This window comes from Brassica napus, chromosome A8 (genome assembly GCF_020379485.1).
Source record: "Brassica napus cultivar Da-Ae chromosome A8, Da-Ae, whole genome shotgun sequence".
NCBI classification, from domain to species: Eukaryota; Viridiplantae; Streptophyta; class Magnoliopsida; order Brassicales; family Brassicaceae; genus Brassica; species Brassica napus.
The window spans coordinates 20022764-20038863 of NC_063441.1; the positions used below are offsets into that span (position 1 = coordinate 20022764).

Consider the following 16100-nt stretch of genomic DNA (forward strand, 5'->3'; position numbering starts at 1 on the left):
TTGTTTCCGCTTTCTTTCTTAAACGCCAAAGTCAGAGAGTCGTACTGATCCAAGAAACAAAATTGGATTAATTATTATTACACACATCCAAGATTAGTAGTGTTTTCAGTGAGTTTTCTTGTTTTACAAGGCGAGAGCAAATGTTAAAGTTTTGTTTGCTTATTAGTGGGACTACATATTTATCTTTGATGCCTCCAGTTTTGTTTACCGACCAAACCAGATGAAGCAATCTCTTGACACCGTACGATCCCAGCTGCTCCACCATAACACAACCATCTCTCACTTCCTTTGTTCATATTCCACCGCACTCTATGCATCGCCACCATTTTAGGTGGGAACCTCTCCGCTTTCACAGAACTGCTACTGGTGCTTGCTTCTTTTCTCCTTCCTTCTTCTGCATCGCCATCTTCTTTAACGCAGACCAATGCTCCTCTGTTATCCTCCTCCTCCTCCTCTATTGTGTTGTTCTTCCCTTTCTTAGCCTTTGATTTTGACCCTTTGTTGCTAGTCCCCTCCGTTTCAGACTCTAAGCCCGGATCCTCATCGTGTGCAAAAGCTGCAGAAATGTAAAGTAAATTAATTCATTGGAATAAATGTTAACTTCTGTCGTTTAAGTTTTAACTTACCTAGAGGCTGAGCGTCTGAAACTGGAGGTGCGTGTCGGTTAGGAGATTCGTTCAAGAGACTCCGAAGACATCTCTGTTTTTCACCATTCTCACTAACTGGTTTCTTCAAGAAGATCGGTACGTTAGGCACTGGACTGTGCACTGTAAAGGTGGAAGAATCATTCATAGTCAATCGTCCACAGAGGAAGTGAGGAGTTCGGTTTCTCGAGTCTTTTTCCACTGCTTTGGTCGTAAGCTGTAAAAGCACATCAAGACAGAGAAAAATCTTTAAAACATATAAACCAAAAAGAAAAATCAATGACTTTATAACAGACCTGGAAATGGAAAACAGATCCATCTGCAGTGCAATAAGCTGCCATGCCTGATGAAATTGAATATCATTCAGTGTCACAGTAGTGCTTTATGTATTAAGATGATTGTGTTACTACTGAATGAAAGCACAATACAACAAAGAGCATTTACCTGTTAACCGTGATACTTGGATACTCCAGATGGGAAAAGACGAACAGTTATAAACGCTCAACCCTTGTTGTTTTGTGTTAGGATAAGGCCTTCCGGTTGATGGAACATCATACGCAATCTTAACCAAGCTTAGGATCCTCATTGTGCCATCGTCAAAGGACAATAACACACATCTGCAGAAGAAATTTGAAACACCAAGATGGGTTTAATCAGGACTCTCAAAGACGGTAATCAACTGAGCATGGAGAAACAATTTATACTTTGGGTCTTGTAACCAGTCGATGCTGTAAATAAATCTTGGTACTGGGTGCAGATCCCATAAAGGACGAAATGGATCACTACAGAAAAACCATAGGAAGCAAGCAATAAGTAATGGTATGTAGTACGGCAAAAGAAATTTTAAAACTCGGACATAACACTTGAAGTAAAGTGATGTAGCTGATATTTGTGAAGTTTACCGTAAGTCCCAAAACTTGAGACCTCCATGTCCAGCAGTAGCTACTACGTTTGAACTTTCCTGATCACTGGAAATTTTTCAGAAATTACATTTAATAATAAGCGAATCATCAAACAGAAGGAAAGAGGTATATTGGTTTTTAATTGAAGCCAGTGACAAAGCCAAATTGCTGTGATTTAATGTCACTGACCTTTCACCAGGAGCCCATGCAACTGCCCTAATAGGAGTTGTATCTGCGCTGAAGAAAAGTAAAGGTCTAGTATCTGCACAAAAAATTGAAAATCAAATGTGAAATCAACACATCACTCTCTAGCCACAATGTGAAAACAAACTATCAATACCTTGGGAAGATTTGGTTGTAGAAAATTTCCAGAGAGCAACCTTATGCAAGAGATCAAAACAAACATAGTCAAAAAAAATTAAGCATTGCAATTCCCATACTTGAATACACTTACATTTTACGCATTAAAGAAAAACACAATCATATAATGGAAATGGCAGTGTGAAAGTAATTTGTTAATTACCGTGCCATCGTGGCAACCAGCGAGTAAGAAATCAGGGTTCCCAGAAGTCGACCATTCAACTGTTAAAGGAATACTGTACGACAATAGATGAGCACCATATCAGGAGAAACCCAATAGAGACAGATATTGAGGAAGTATCAATAATAAAAGCGAAAATTAATTATATGTACAACTCTGAGAACACAAAACTGGCAAATGTTAGACATCTACTAACCTTTGTGTATCACCACACTTCAAGTTTGAACATTTGAAAACGGGAGCCAGTTTCACAAAACGAGGATCAGTCGCATCTTTCTTTGAAGATAAATACACAGCCGATACTGCCTGAGGCATTGGAACATCCCACCTGCATAAAGTTATTCATCATTCCGCATAGTACATATTGCATATTGCAAATATGATAACACTAACTATATTCACATAGTAAAGGAAAAGACAATATCTAATGCATTAGGAGGATACAAGATGAAAGAGAAGTAGCTGAACTTACACTTCCAGAGATCCATTCCCCAGCAAGACAGCTAAATATCCCATTCTATGCTTATTAAGAGAATCATCTGCAGATGGGGGACGCCATTTCATATCCCAGGCAACTTTTCCATTGTGTGCCAGACATAAAACAACCCTCGGAAGAGCAATGTCTTCAGAGATATCCGAGGATTGTTCCCCTGGTACGTTTCCAACAGCTTCACTATCTTCTGACACCACCGGTTCGCAAGTTTCTTCAGTAGGTTGGTGTTTTTGTCTCTTTCTCCGTACGGGAAGTTTGATATTTGCATTCTCTGAAGACAGCACTTGTCCTGAGCTTTCGTTGTTGGTTTTAGCTTTGGTTACTGAAGGTTTTCGTAGAACCCGGAGAGGAGTTGCGGGAACAACCGCCTCTTCCGGATACCGAACAGACAAAGCTTCAACGTATAGAACGTCACCATCAAGCTCAATAGGAAGCTCAGCAGTAGTCTTCTTTCTAGGTCTTCCTTTTGGCTTCTTAGGCTCTGTTGCTGTCTCTATTGGATGCTTTCTCGGCCTGCCTCTCGGCTTTTTAGGTTCTGTATTGCGATTACTTTCATCGGATGGTTTCTTCTGATACTTTCCAGACAACTTCTGTTTCTTCCCTGATATATGGGTGCTATCGTTGTCGCATGTGGCATTTATAATACACCATATCTGAATAATGCCTCTACCTGAAAGTCGAACTCCTATCTTGTGGCTGTAGGAATCAGGTGGATGAGTAGCCACAGCTAGAAACTGCAACAGTAAGAACGCACAACAATGAATTGAAAACCTAAGATTTGCATTTCAATCAAGCATCAAAAACAGAAGATATAACCTAATCACCTCACATTTTGCCCGAGCATCTGGGTTTCCATGAACTCTGGGACACCACTCCAATGCCCAAACAGAACCTCCAACATGCATAACAAAATCCTTGCTGCAGAGGTGAATAAATCATTATCATGACTAGGAAAACCTCTTTGATAATTGAAAAAGGACAAGAGCAGATATATAATACACACACAAACAAGCACTGCCTGTCTAGTTAATTACCAACTTAGTCCTGGCTCATACCCGCTTAACTCAATCACTAAACTTAATAAGTGAATTCATAATTTTGAACATGAGAAGGGAAAAACCTATGATCATTCCCCATAGTCAAGATTAAATGCATGCCTAATCAAGTTGTAAGTGATGCATGAGCTTTGCTAGCTAACAGAACCAGTTGGGATTAAATAATTACAGCTCATATAAACCTTAATTACTACCTGGGTTCACCAAATGATGATGGTTCATCGTCATCTATCTTAACCTGCGCCGATAATAACAGAGAGTAAAAAAAAAAAGAAGTATGGTTGAAGCAATTTATGAAGTAAATGGAGGGTAAGAAGAACTAAAGTAGAAAGAAAGAATCTTCTAGTGTAAAGATAAGACACACCTCAGGAGCTCGTGCTGAAGAAAACTGAGGCAAAGTCTGACTCTTGACGTCCTTTGGTTCACAGCTTTTTCCAGCCTCATCATCACAGAACCCAAAACGTTTTGGTTCATAGCTTAAATGCCTCCATTCCCTACAGATGAGGCTTATTGCAATCAATGAGCACTCTTCTACTAACAATGCAATTCACAATGATCAGCTGGTTTATCAAATTGGTTAAGAACAGCTGAATAAGGACAAAGGTAGAATTTTTTCGAAACGAAAGCCTATTACTTTGGTTTATGTTTCTACTCTTAAAGAGTGTTATTAACACAATTAAAACGCGAAGACAGATGTTGGAATAAAGATCCTAACCACTTAAAGTATAGATTTTTCTAGATACAGCACTAGTCTAAGATCAACGTTCTATGAATGCAAGCATAATTGAACTGCTCTTAACTCACTTTAAGAATGTAACTGATGATGACAGTCTGTTGATATCGGTCTCCTCAATACCAGTACCAGCTTCTCCACCGCAGAGATCACTGATAGAGTCTACTGCCTTCAAATGATTCTCAACAGAGTAATCAAACGTTGAGATGCTACATCCTTCTTCACCACTTCCTGAAGGCTCTTCCTCATTCATCGATCCGTTTTTTTTTTACTGTTTCGAACACCTCCCTAGAGCATAAGCAGATATTACGAACCAAGAATTGAAGCTTTAGCACATCGATCGCTGGAGAATTTTTCAATAATGAGACTGCATCTAAAAGGAATCTGGAAGCAGGAATTTTGAAAATTTCGAAAGGAGATCTAGGAACGAAACTTGGACGAACAGAACTTACCGGCGACAGTAACAACGGTTGCGGCAAAGGCTTTTGACTCCCGTCCCGAGTTCGACTCCTCATACTCACATTTCGTATCGACCGCTTAGTTTTTTTATTAGATAATGGGCTGTTAATGGGCCTTCAGGTTATACCGCCCCAAAAACCCATTGATCAATCAACAAACTCGATTTTCAATATATGAAGAGTCTTGGTCATTGAGTTTGGGGAAACCCAAGCTCCACGTTCTCTTTGCATAGCCAATCTTGCAGTTGAACCAAGACATGGGTGGCGCGAATGTTAGATGTTTTTTTTTCCTTTATTGAATGACTTACAAAGTCATTTGCCTAGTGGGCGAATTGATTTTGCTTATTTGTTGGCTGCTTGCCTTCAACATCAAAGTTAGTGGGTTTTCTTATTTTTCTTTGATGGGTAAAAGAATAAGGAGAGTTCTCTTGAGATTTTTTTTTTTTTTTGGTGTAAATTCTCTTGAGATTTTATTGGAAGTAATCGTACCTTTCACAATCATTCATATTATTCGAGCTCAAATTTTCTTTTTGGGAATTCAGGGTTTTTAAAGAATTTGGGAGATTTGAAAATTAGAAATAAGGTGGACAGGGAGAACTAACACTGTCTCTCTTTGTCCGTGGGTGGGTGTACAATGACTTGATCGACACGCAAACTGTGTGACTTTTTTACTCATTAGTTTGGAGTGTTATTTGATGTGTGCGACAGTGCGAGAGACAAAGAAAAGTCAAAGTCTTTCTTTTGTAGTTTGTAGAGTATGTTTGGAATTAATTAAAACAACGAGATGTTGACTATTGACTTAGGCTATCAAAAATTCGCCACTGGTTGCTTCCGTTTTAATCTCGGACGACAACTGTTACCGACACAGCACCCAAACTTGTCCTATAATAATATCTCCCAAGTTCTTATGAAATTCGAAACAATTTGTACTTGTTTAGCCTGCGTTGCAAGTAACCGGAGCTAATTCCTGTAAGAGAAGCAACATCTTTTTTTTTTTGAAAGAATTTTAAATTTATTCATCTCAAAAAAAACTTTTGTACAGAAAAACTGCAAACATTTCTATGAAAATATATAAAGAAATTTCTTTACTACTCTGTTCTAAATTCTCCCCATCCAAACTTCCATAGTCTTCTCATACTTCCTCCAATTCTTCCTTCTCAAAGATGTAATTCTGTTTCTCACCAATTTCTCCAACCTTGCTATCAAACAAGAAATTGGCTGCGACTTCTCTTCTGCTCTTCTTATATTTCTCTCCTGCCAAAGTGCATAAACAACCGCCTGAAAGCAGTATCTAAACAGGAACTTAACACATCTCTCCCAAGTCCCATTCACCACCAATCTAACCACTTGATCCCATTGGTAAATAACTCCACTACCGACAAGATTTCCCACAGTCACTCTCCAAACTTCCTTTGAGTATGCACACTCAAAGAAAATGTGATCTCTGGTTTCCATCTCTCTTTTGCAGAGCCAACAAATAGATATTGCTTGAGGGTTCCATCTTAGAACCCTATCTCCTGTTGCTAATCTATTTTGAATAGCAATCCACGCAAGAAAAGCAAACTTCGGAGTTGCTTCAGGGAACCATATCCCTGTACTCCAAGAAACTTTAGGCGCATGAGCTCTTATGAGATTCCACGTTTGAGACGTACTGAAACCTGTCCTGAAATCTCCACTCTCCCTTTTCCATAGACAGTCATCCTCCAACATGTTAAGTCCTCTGTTTTTTAACTTCATAATTTCTTGTTCTATTAGCCGATACACAGGGGTTCGCTGTCTTCTAGCTCTGTAAATCTGTATTGCACTTTCAACTGTTGCATTTAACGGAATGCCCAGCGCCATACACCCTCCATCTCCTGTTACTTCAATCAGCTTTCCCAATGGCGACCAATCTTCCAACCAGAAAGAAGTATTCGAGCCACTATTAATCTCCTTTTTTGTTAGCTGCTGAGCCACCGGTCTTAGCTTCAACAGCTTCTTCCACATCCATGATCCCAAAGAACTATTCTCCTTAACACTCCAAAAAGAACCCTTCCGTATGAGATACTTCCATATCCACTGAACCCATAAGGAGTTTCTCTCAGCTAATAATCTCCAAATGAGCTTTAGACAAGAGACTCTATTAGCTTCATACAAGTTTCTCAGTCCTAATCCTCCTTCATCCTTAGGCATGCACACGTCTGACCAAGCTATCTTAGCTTTCCTTGTAGACAGAACTGGACCAGACCATAGAAAAGCCGCGCATAAGCTCTGTATCTCTTGAACACACGAGTTTGGCAATCTATATGCTGACATCCAGAAGTTTATTATACTATATAAGACTGAGCCAATGAGCTGAAGTCTGCCCGCAAACGTAAGATGTCTCGCTGTCCACGAGGAGATACGAGCCCTTATTCTTGAAATGAGAGGACTATAGTCTTGAGCATTCATTTTCTTAGTCAGAAGAGGAAGCCCAAGATATCTTACCGGGAGAGATCCAGCTTCAAAGGGGAATTGTTCCAGTATTGCTGCACTATCTTCTTCTCTAACCCCAGCTAGATACAACGTAGATTTTTCAAGACTGATGTTAAGTCCAGATATCCTTGCAAACTGCTTAAAAACTGCTAAAATGCCTTCAATGGATCGCTGCTTCCCATCTGAAAACACTAGCACATCATCCGCAAAACATATATGGGTTAACTTCAACTCTTTACAATAAGGGTGGTATCCAATCTTCTTCTCCACTGCTGCTTTGTCGAGCAGCTTAGTCAAAACCTGCATGCATATTACAAACAGGTAGGGTGACAGGGAGCAACCCTGACGCAGTCCCCTCTTACTGTTGAAATAGCCCGCTAGCTCTCCGTTAACCTGAATGGAGAAAGATGCCAGCTCAATGCATTTCTTGATCCATACTATAAACTTCTCCGGGAAATTTAAAGCAGCCAAAACCGTTAACAGAAAATTCCACTGCACCGAGTCGAAAGCTTTCGAAATGTCTATCTTGACTGCACATCTCTCTGAAACTGAGTCTTTGTGGTAACTCTTGACCAGTTCAGACGCAAGAAGAACATTTTCCATGATAAGTCTATCCTTTACAAATGCTGACTGGTTCAAAGATATGAAGAGAGGAAGCAAACTCTTCATGCGATTAGCCAGAATCTTCGATATGACTTTGTAAATTACGTTGCAACAAGAGATAGGGCGGTAATCCTTCATACAGATTGCATCATTGTTCTTCGGAATAAGCGCCAGGATGGTAGAATTGATTCCCTTAGGAAGGAAACCTGTGTCGAAGAAGGATTTGATAGCTATCACAAAATCACTCCCGGTAATAGCCCAAGTAGCTTTAAAAAACTCCGTGGTATACCCGTCGGGACCCGGTGATTTATCTGCAGCCATAGAGAACAAAACCTTCTTCACTTCTTCACTACTAACCTCTTGTAGCAGCACATTCCTATCCTCCTCCGAACATTCATAGTTAAGTAATGATTTCAGATCCTCCAAGCTTGCCCCTTCATAATCTGCTGGAGAATGAGTTAAGAACGTATAGAAATGCTCCACAGCTTCTTCTTTAATGTCGTCTTGAGTGACTGCCATTGAACCATCTGGACGCTTGATCTCTCTAATAGCATTTCTCGTTTCTCTAACCTTAGCTGCCCTGTGATAACTTTTATTATTTCCATCACCGACATGAAGCCAATGTATCTTGGCTCTTTGACTGATAACCTTTTCCTCTATTCCAGATAATAACAGCCATCTGCTATAAGCCCTTGATTCCACTTCCATACTTATCTGCCCAGGATTCTCCAGATTCTTTACTTGTGCTTCACAAAGATTCTTATAAGCCTCGCTTGTCTTCTTAAAAATATCTCCAAACTTCTCCTTACTTAATTCTCGTAGAGCAGGTTTCAGAGCTTTGAGTTTCCGTGATAATCTGAAAAGTGCTGAAGTAGAGTTAAATAGCGGAACTGTCTCCGACCAAAATCCCTCTACCAGAGCAAAAAATTCCGGTTCATCTACCAGAGCATTGACAAACTTGAAAGGCTTTCTCGGCTTCATAATCTCTGATTTAATCTTTACTCTACACCGCTGGTGGTCTGAGCAGCCTCCTGCCTCAAACACACAATAAGATTGTGGAAATCGCCTCAACCACACCTCATTTATTAATGTACGATCAAGCTTCTTACATATCACCCCATTATCTCTCTTGTTGCACCATGTGAATCTCGGACCTTGATAAGACATGTCGAGAAGTAAACAATGTTTGACCGTGTCCTGAAATTCTCTCATTCCCATAGTATCTTCAGAAGTTCCTGCGACTGAGTGTTCAACTCCATATAGTATCTCATTGAAATCTCCCTGAATAATCCAAGGCGCCCTCCTTATAATAGGTGAGTCGTAGTGACTCTTAAGATCATCCCAAAGCTCTTTTCTTTCCACAGCCAAATTCTTTCCATATACAAAAGAACAGAAAAATTCCTCTTCCAACCCCTCCATAAGAACATACACTGTGATAATCTGATCACTCTAAAAACAAGGCGTTATTCTCACTTTTGAACTCCAAATAATCCATAATCTTCCAAGCCTATTATGCTCATAATTCGCCATAAAAGACCAACCCGGAACAACCTTCTCCAAAATCCCTTTAACTCTATTCTCCTTCACTCTAGTCTCAATAATACACCCAAATTGAAATCCACTCTTCCTTATCCACTCCTTCATAATCCGTTGTTTAGCAGGCTTGTTAAAGCCTCTTATATTCCAGTAAAACGCTGACATACTATTGACGTCGAGGTTTCTTTTTGTTCAGATAGCTTGGACCTGCATCCTGAGCTTTCTGCACTCCTTTCAAATATCTATGATTAATCTTTGAGTCCCGAGGCAAACACTGTCGAGGTACTATTACCTCTTCTTCTTTCTCCTCTGACAAACCCTCTTCTACCTCCTGTTCCCCTAGATCATTTTCATAATCCGGTAGCTCACCATCATCCACTGGAGTCAGCACCGAGAATCTAGACTTTGTAAGGATAGAAACCTGGCCAAACTCCAACTCTTTTTGTCTAGTATTTGGAGATCTACTAGCTTTTCCTGGAGAAACATCTTCCCACTCAGACTTACTTTCCAAACTCTTACTCTCTCGCGTTTTCTCCCCTTCTGTTCCCAAATTAACACCTTTATTTATATTCTCCTGATTTACAGCTATATCCTCAACTTCATCAATCTCCTTCAGAACTTGTCCCTCCTTATTTTGAACCTCCTTATTCTTAGAATTTACCTCTCTTACTTCCCCCTCTTCCAATTCCTCTTGCTCCTTCCTCAAGTCCTCCTTCTCTCTAGTGCAGGTTTTCTCTGAATGACCCCATGTTTTACATCTCAGGCACTTCTTTGGTAACCATGGGTAGTGATATTCCACCATCACATCCTCTCCATGTAGGTTAAAATTCAACTGCGCCGGCAAATCCTTTGTTAAATCCACATTCACAAATATTTTTGCCACCTCCAGATTCAAACATTGAGCTGTCTCCGGATGTAACCTCTCAGGAACTCCCAAAGGACTTGTTACAAAACTCAATCCAGGCCAAGAAAACATCTTCAATGGCACTCGCTTCACATGAACCCACATGGGAATAGATTGTGTTGGTGGCTTCTCTTTCTCTACTACCGGAGACCATTTAGTCATTACAACCGGAACCCCCGCAAGATTCCACATTCCTCTTCGCAAAATCCTACTCTTATCAGCCTGATTTAGAATCCTGAACTTCATTGTAGTAGAGTTCACTTCAAATACCTCTATCTTCTGAGCTTTGTCATTCAGTGTCCAAATTTTATTCACAATCGCGTGCACCTTTGCAATATGCGGAGCATTATCTAGGAACTTTCCTATCAAGAAATCATCCCATAGCGGAACCACACCCTTTGTTATTTCCTCCGGAACCTTCACATTTCCAATACCATCCTTCATCTCAATCGCCACTTCATACTTTTTGAGAATTTTTTGACCTTGGACTGCTCCAACCCACGATCCATTTAGTCTAGCCGGAATCTCTCCCTGAGTTTTTTGATTTCCAGTCTTCTCTTCTAACCCCCGTAGAGATTGATCACCTTCCTCACCACTCGTCTGAATCGTCACGATCTCCAAAGCTTTAGTTGTAACTTCCTCGGAACCTTGCGCCTCCTCCAGTGATGTACCATCCTTCATCAGAGAAGGAGGTAGATCCGGCGGATCCGCCGTACTCATGCTTCGATCGAGAGAAAAAAAACCAAAATCGCCAATCGCCTTTTTTGTCGCCAGTCAAAACGGAGCGTTTTTTGGTAACTATTTAATTTCAATATCATGTTTCTCCTTAGAAATCAAGGACACAGAAGTACTTCCTATAGAACAGATCCTGTTCAAGTAAGGTCGTAAACATTGTCTTAGATTTTTGTTATATTTCAATGAAGCAACATCATGAGGTGCTATATCAATTGTACTTTCACGATTCTTCTCTCTTTTTTACTCATGCCCATTCTTGATTCAAAATTTCACACTCTCCCGAGCTGGTGTCAAACCAACTGTGGGAATATAAATATTTCATACCCCTTTGGAATCCAAGAAGGTTGCTATCTCAATGAATGGTACAAAATCACATGCAGAAACGCTACTTCTCCGTTCCTCTTCAAGATGGACAAGGAAGTTGTCGGGATCTCTTCGCCAAACGAAGGCTCTGTTTCTTTTGAATCTCTCTCAACCGGGTCATTCGGATCAATTCGTGTCAAAAACCCGATAACATCCGTTGGATGTTCTAGAGATGGAAAAGAGTCTGATTCGGCTTTGAATTTGACGGGCAGCCCTTTTTTCTTTGGGAGAGGAAACACCCTTGTAGCATTTGGTTGCAACAGCAAGGCGTCTTTGACTAACATCGAGCCGAGCATGGTGGGATGCGAGCTGAACTGTACTGCAAGCAAAGTTACGCTACCTAGAAAAACCGTCCCTTTTTTGGACAAAACCGGGTGTTCTAACGATGGCTTTATATATACTACTAGCCCTCCATACTGTGAAAATAACCAAGGGGAAGGGGAAGGTGAAGGAAGCTGTGATGGTAACGGATGTTGCAGTGCTAATCTATCGTATAAAGAGGTTTACCAGGTGGTAGGTGTCAGAATAGAGAGCTTTGATCATAGAAACTTGACAAGCGTGAAATGCAGAGTCGCTTTCTTAACAGATGAAGGCTACACCATATCCGAACCACAAAGCTTTTTCGCTCAAGGGTATGCTACGATTACGATAGAATGGGTCATTCAGACGAATACTCTTTCCTTCTTGAACTCGTTAAGCTGCATTAACACAAAAGAGTACGGCGATCTTTCATCTAATACTCGACACAAAACAAGTTGCTTATGCGAAAATTTCACCATTTCTGGGACAAGTTATGCAAACTGTCAATGCAGCCCAGGTTATACAGGCAACCCATACCTCTTTAACGATTGCAAAGGTTAGTAAATAGTTTCTCAACTCCTTTCTTTTGGTATGTGTTAAAATCACGTACAGAGACTTAGTGCAAGTAGATTCCAACGATCTTTCATATCCCTTATTCAGATTTTGATGAGTGCCAACCTGATTCTACTGGAAGACGCGGGGTCTGTAGAGAAAGCGACACTTGTGTGAACGTGGTTGGACATTATAAATGCATACGCGATAAGACTGTACCAATATTAGTAGGTAAGTGACTGAATGTATCTTCTGTTTCATTTAGCACGTAACATCATATATATACCCTCTTAAATTTATAAAAATGACTATTTCTCATGCCATCTTTTGGTGCCATTTTCAGGCTTAGGTGCAGGTTTTGGTATTTTGGTTCTTGTTGGTGGTGTCTGGTTGCTGATAATATAGGATAGAAGGCTTGATCTTATTGAATGATATGAGAGCACTATATATAGTGATTTACAATACTAATCTAGGTATTACATAATGACTAATATGACCTTAATACATATATACTCTACACACCCCCTCAAGATGGAGGGAGTTTAAGCACTCCAATCTTGGATAAGAGTTCATGAAACCGTGATCTCGGTAATGGTTTGGTAAGAGCATCAGCAAGCTGGTCCTTGGTTGAGACATGTGTGACACGAAGGGCTCCAGACTGTACATTCCCGCGGACAAAATGAAAATCAAGAGCAAGATGTTTCATCTTGGAATGGAACACCGGGTTGGCGCTGAGATATGTGGCACCCACGTTATCGCAGTAGATGGTAGGAGTGTTCGTGAGCGTCACACGTAACTCAGAGAGGAGAGAACAGATCCATCGGAGCTCAGCAGCGGTGTTCGCGACAGAACGGTACTCAGCTTCCGTAGAGGAACGCGAGACACTGGACTGTTTGCGTGAAGACCACGCAATAGGCGTAGATCCCATGTAGACAATGTAGGCATTGGTGGAGACGAAGTCGTCTGTGTCTCCAGCCCAATCCGCGTCCGAGTACGCATGAAGTGTGGTCGGAGAGTGTCGTCGGATGTAGATGCCATGGGATAACGTACCAGAGAGATAGCGGAGAATGCGCTTGGCAGCTTTCCAGTGTTCATCGGTTGGGCGATGCATGAACTGAGAGAGACGATTGACGGCATACGCAATGTCAGGCCTCGTGAATGACAAGTATTGGAGACTGCCAACAACCATTCGAAACTCGCGTGGACTCTCTAATGTCGTGCCGAAAGTGAGCGTAAGTTTGGGACTCGTAGGGAGTGGAGTAGACACTTGAGTTGCCTCCTGCATGTTAACTTTAGCAAGAAGATCAAGGATATATCGCCTTTGCATCAGATGGAGACCACCATTTGTCCGAGTAACCTCAATGCCCAAGAAGTAATTCAAGTCAACCGGTTGTTTCAAGGAGAAGCGAGTGGAGAGAGCATGAATGCACGCTGAGACCAGATGAGGACTGCTTCCAGTGACGATAATATCGTCGACGTATATCAGGACATAGAGAATATGTTTGCCTTCAATGTATATGAAGACAGAGGTGTCCGCGGTGGAGTTGATGCAACCCATCTGAGAGAGAAACGTCTTAAGTTCTTGGTACCAAGCACGTGGTGCTTGTTTGAGCCCATAGAGTGCCTTCCGTAGACGACAGACATGATTAGGGCGATCAGGATCCACAAAGCCAGGAGGTTGACTGACGTATACTTCATCGGAAAGAGTTCCCTGTAGAAAAGCGTTGTTTACATCCAGCTGCTTTATTTGCCACGACTGTGTCACTGCGAGATGAAGAACCAGTCGGATGGTAGTGATTTACAATACTAATCTAGGTATTACATAATGACTAATATGACCTTAATACATATATACTCTACAGATAAAGTATCTTAAGAAGAGAAAGGTGACTCAGAGGAAAAAGAAATTCTTCAAACGTAACGGAGGACTATTGCTGCAACAACAACTCAATACAAGAGAAGGTAACATCGAGAAGACAAGAATATTTAGCTCAAGAGAACTTGAAAAAGCCACTGAAAACTTCAGCGAAAGCAGAATACTTGGACAAGGTGGTCAAGGCACTGTGTACAAAGGAATGCTGGTAGATGGTCGAACAGTTGCGGTAAAAAAATCCAAAGTTGTGGATGAAGACAAACTAGAAGAGTTCATCAACGAAATCGTCATTCTCTCTCAAGTCAACCATAGACATGTCGTCAAGCTCTTGGGATGTTGTCTTGAAACAGAAGTTCCTGTTCTGGTTTACGAGTTTATCCCCAACGGTAACCTTTTCCAGCACATCCATGAAGAATCTGATGACTACACAATGATATGGGGAGTGCGCTTGCGCATAGCAGTTGATATCGCAGGAGCTATTTCGTATCTCCACTCTTCTGCTTGTTCTCCTGTTTACCACAGAGATGTCAAGTCAACAAACATAATGCTAGACGAGAAGTATCGAGCCAAGGTATCTGACTTCGGTACTTCAAGATCAGTCACCGTAGATCATACTCACTGGACAACAGTCATTTCAAGCACTGTCGGATACGTGGATCCAGAGTACTACGGTTCCAGCCAGTATACCGATAAGAGTGATGTATATAGTTTTGGAGTCATCCTCGTTGAGCTTATAACAGGAGAGAAGCCTGTAATAACTCTTCCGGATTCTCAAGAAATAAGAGGCTTAGCGGATTATTTCAGAGCTGCCATGAAAGAAAACAGATTCTTCGATATCATGGATGCACGAATAAGAGATGCATGCAAACCAGAACAAGTAATGGCAGTGGCAAATCTAGCAAGGAGATGTTTGAATTCCAAGGGAAAGAAGCGGCCATATATGACGGAAGTGTTTACCGAGTTAGAGAGGATATCTTCATCTCCGGAGAATGCATTGGTAGAGGTTGAAAATGAAGACGGTGATGATGCAGAGGAAGAAGGAATGAATATGATAGAGATAGCTGATTCATGTACCGTTGGTGTTACCGCTCCAGCCTTCAGTACTGCCGCCTCGCCTTCCTCGGCAGATGTTGAACCATTGTTTCCTCGTACAACATGGTGAATTGTGACAAAGGGAAGGTAAAATTCTAAATAAAATTCCTGCCATATTTAAAGATTTGGTATAAGGTGTAATCTAGATGTTGTGGTTGCGTTTGTCTTCTAATTATAGACCTGCTCCTATGTAATGTCCAGAAAACGTTTGTCTTCTTCGCTTTGTCACTCTCTCTTGCACGTCCATCTAATGGATTTCCCTATACACTTCTCTTTTCTCGCCTTGAAAGTTTGAAATAAAACTGTTTTCTCATCTTCTACAACTTCGTACTCTAAAAGACTTATCATCAAACTCTTGTCATTTATCCGTAACTCTATATAACTATTGTCATCCTCTGGGTACAGAACAAAGTGCCAGGTTAACTCTAACTTGGTCAGCAATCCTTTCTTCAAGTCTTGATCTTCACTTCGTCTTGTTCATCCGCATGTGCATTCATAGTCGCAGGCTCTGCTCCATTCGTTGTTGTACTTGCGTCTGTATCAGGATGCTCTTTTCCCCATTTGAGCCGAATGATCCACTTTCCTACTTTCCTACATATAGGAGGGCTTGCTCACAAAGTACCTGATACGAAAAAAGAAAAATTTATAGCCGTGAATGCAATTAAGAACAGAAGCCATCATATCATATATATGAAACAATGAGCCCGACAGAGGCTAATGACTAAGTGAAACTAGAAGAACCGTGCATTAAAGTCTGATAATCCTACTACAGTAGTCACCTAAAACCTTACGATTGGAGGACAGTTTTTACAAAGAAAGCTTGCAAATCCACAAGATACAGATACCAACCTCTTAACAACTC

At 40.9% G+C, this 16100-nt stretch overlaps 2 protein-coding genes across 4 annotated transcripts; one reads left to right on the top strand and one right to left on the bottom strand.

The window, feature by feature from the left end:
• Positions 1–45: 45 nt before the first annotated feature.
• LOC106440768 lies at positions 46–5002 on the bottom strand. Of its 3 annotated transcripts, none has more exons than XM_013882502.3 (16): positions 4821–5002; positions 4440–4656; positions 4000–4129; positions 3830–3873; positions 3405–3498; positions 2560–3314; positions 2284–2415; positions 2070–2142; positions 1887–1926; positions 1736–1808; positions 1547–1612; positions 1349–1426; positions 1089–1261; positions 941–987; positions 627–861; positions 46–556 (listed from the first exon to the last, which is right to left on the bottom strand). In XM_013882502.3, exons 2-16 carry the CDS (start codon positions 4619–4621, stop codon positions 180–182), a joined length of 2499 nt encoding a protein of 832 aa, XP_013737956.2. In that variant the 5' UTR covers positions 4622–4656; positions 4821–5002; the 3' UTR covers positions 46–179. The 3 variants fall into 3 exon arrangements, with proteins under 3 accessions (XP_013737956.2, XP_022572620.2, XP_013737957.2); XM_022716899.2 differs by having other exon boundaries at positions 4440–4711; positions 4821–4882; XM_013882503.3 differs by lacking the exon at positions 4821–5002 and having other exon boundaries at positions 3410–3498; positions 4440–4602.
• Positions 5003–10917: 5915 nt separating this feature from the next.
• LOC106442733 (putative wall-associated receptor kinase-like 11) lies at positions 10918–15508 on the top strand. The gene is made up of 4 exons (XM_048738097.1): positions 10918–12277; positions 12382–12504; positions 12617–12668; positions 14135–15508. The coding sequence occupies exons 1-4, from the start codon at positions 11254–11256 to the stop codon at positions 15306–15308; spliced, it is 2373 nt and encodes a 790-aa protein (XP_048594054.1). The 5' UTR covers positions 10918–11253; the 3' UTR covers positions 15309–15508.
• Positions 15509–16100: the final 592 nt, after the last annotated feature.

What these genes read in the sequence shown, in the direction of transcription:
- LOC106442733 (XM_048738097.1), top strand. Translation starts at nt 11,254, where the DNA reads ATGAGGTGCTATATCAATTGTACTTTCACGATTCTTCTCTCTTTTTTA. An exon ending in GACTGTACCAATATTAGTAG is followed by an intron (nt 12,505 to 12,616) that starts GTAAGTGACTGA and finishes TGCCATTTTCAG; the next exon opens with GCTTAGGTGCAGGTTTTGGT. An exon ending in GTTGGTGGTGTCTGGTTGCT is followed by an intron (nt 12,669 to 14,134) that starts GATAATATAGGA and finishes ATATACTCTACA; the next exon opens with GATAAAGTATCTTAAGAAGA.
- LOC106440768 (XM_013882502.3), bottom strand. Translation starts at nt 4,621, where the DNA reads ATGAATGAGGAAGAGCCTTCAGGAAGTGGTGAAGAAGGATGTAGCATC. An exon ending in CTGGTTGCCACGATGGCACG is followed by an intron (nt 1,927 to 2,069) that starts GTAATTAACAAA and finishes CTCTTGCATAAG; the next exon opens with GTTGCTCTCTGGAAATTTTC. An exon ending in TACAACCAAATCTTCCCAAG is followed by an intron (nt 1,809 to 1,886) that starts GTATTGATAGTT and finishes TTTTTTGTGCAG; the next exon opens with ATACTAGACCTTTACTTTTC.